The sequence below is a fragment of the Penaeus monodon genome, chromosome 19, assembly GCF_015228065.2.
Source record: "Penaeus monodon isolate SGIC_2016 chromosome 19, NSTDA_Pmon_1, whole genome shotgun sequence".
Taxonomy (NCBI): Eukaryota; Metazoa; Arthropoda; class Malacostraca; order Decapoda; family Penaeidae; genus Penaeus; species Penaeus monodon.
In genome coordinates this window covers 14635951-14636259 of record NC_051404.1, presented here as the reverse complement: position 1 = coordinate 14636259, position 309 = coordinate 14635951, and the positions used below count along the sequence as shown (strand labels likewise).

At 48.5% G+C, this 309-nt stretch overlaps 1 protein-coding gene across 1 annotated transcript in view; it reads left to right on the top strand.

The window, feature by feature from the left end:
* Positions 1-309, top strand: part of LOC119585338 (endoplasmic reticulum aminopeptidase 1-like) — a 35059-nt gene that overhangs the window by 14086 nt on the left and 20664 nt on the right. The window contains exon 9 of the mRNA XM_037934009.1: positions 71-290. Coding sequence (XP_037789937.1) covers positions 71-290 — 220 coding nt within the window. The remainder of the gene's footprint in view (positions 1-70; positions 291-309) is intronic.

The following is a 309-nucleotide window of genomic DNA, read 5'->3' as shown; positions in this document are numbered from 1 at the left end:
CAGAAATTACCTGTTACTTTATAACCTTAATTCCCTCTTCCTTTCCTCTGAGTCAAAGTATCTTCTGCAGGTGGAGTGACCTATGGCTTAATGAGGGTTTTGCAAGCTTCATGGAAAACCTGGGAACAGGTGTTGCTGAGCCAGGCTGGGCCATGCAGGAGCAGTTCATCGTGGAGAAGATGCAGCCGGCCCTTTCCTTGGATGCGCTCTTGGCCTCCCACCCAATCTCAACCCCTGTGGCCGACCCTGCACAGATTGAATCCATATTCGACACAATTTCCTATAAAAAGGTGGATCTTCCTTATTGCA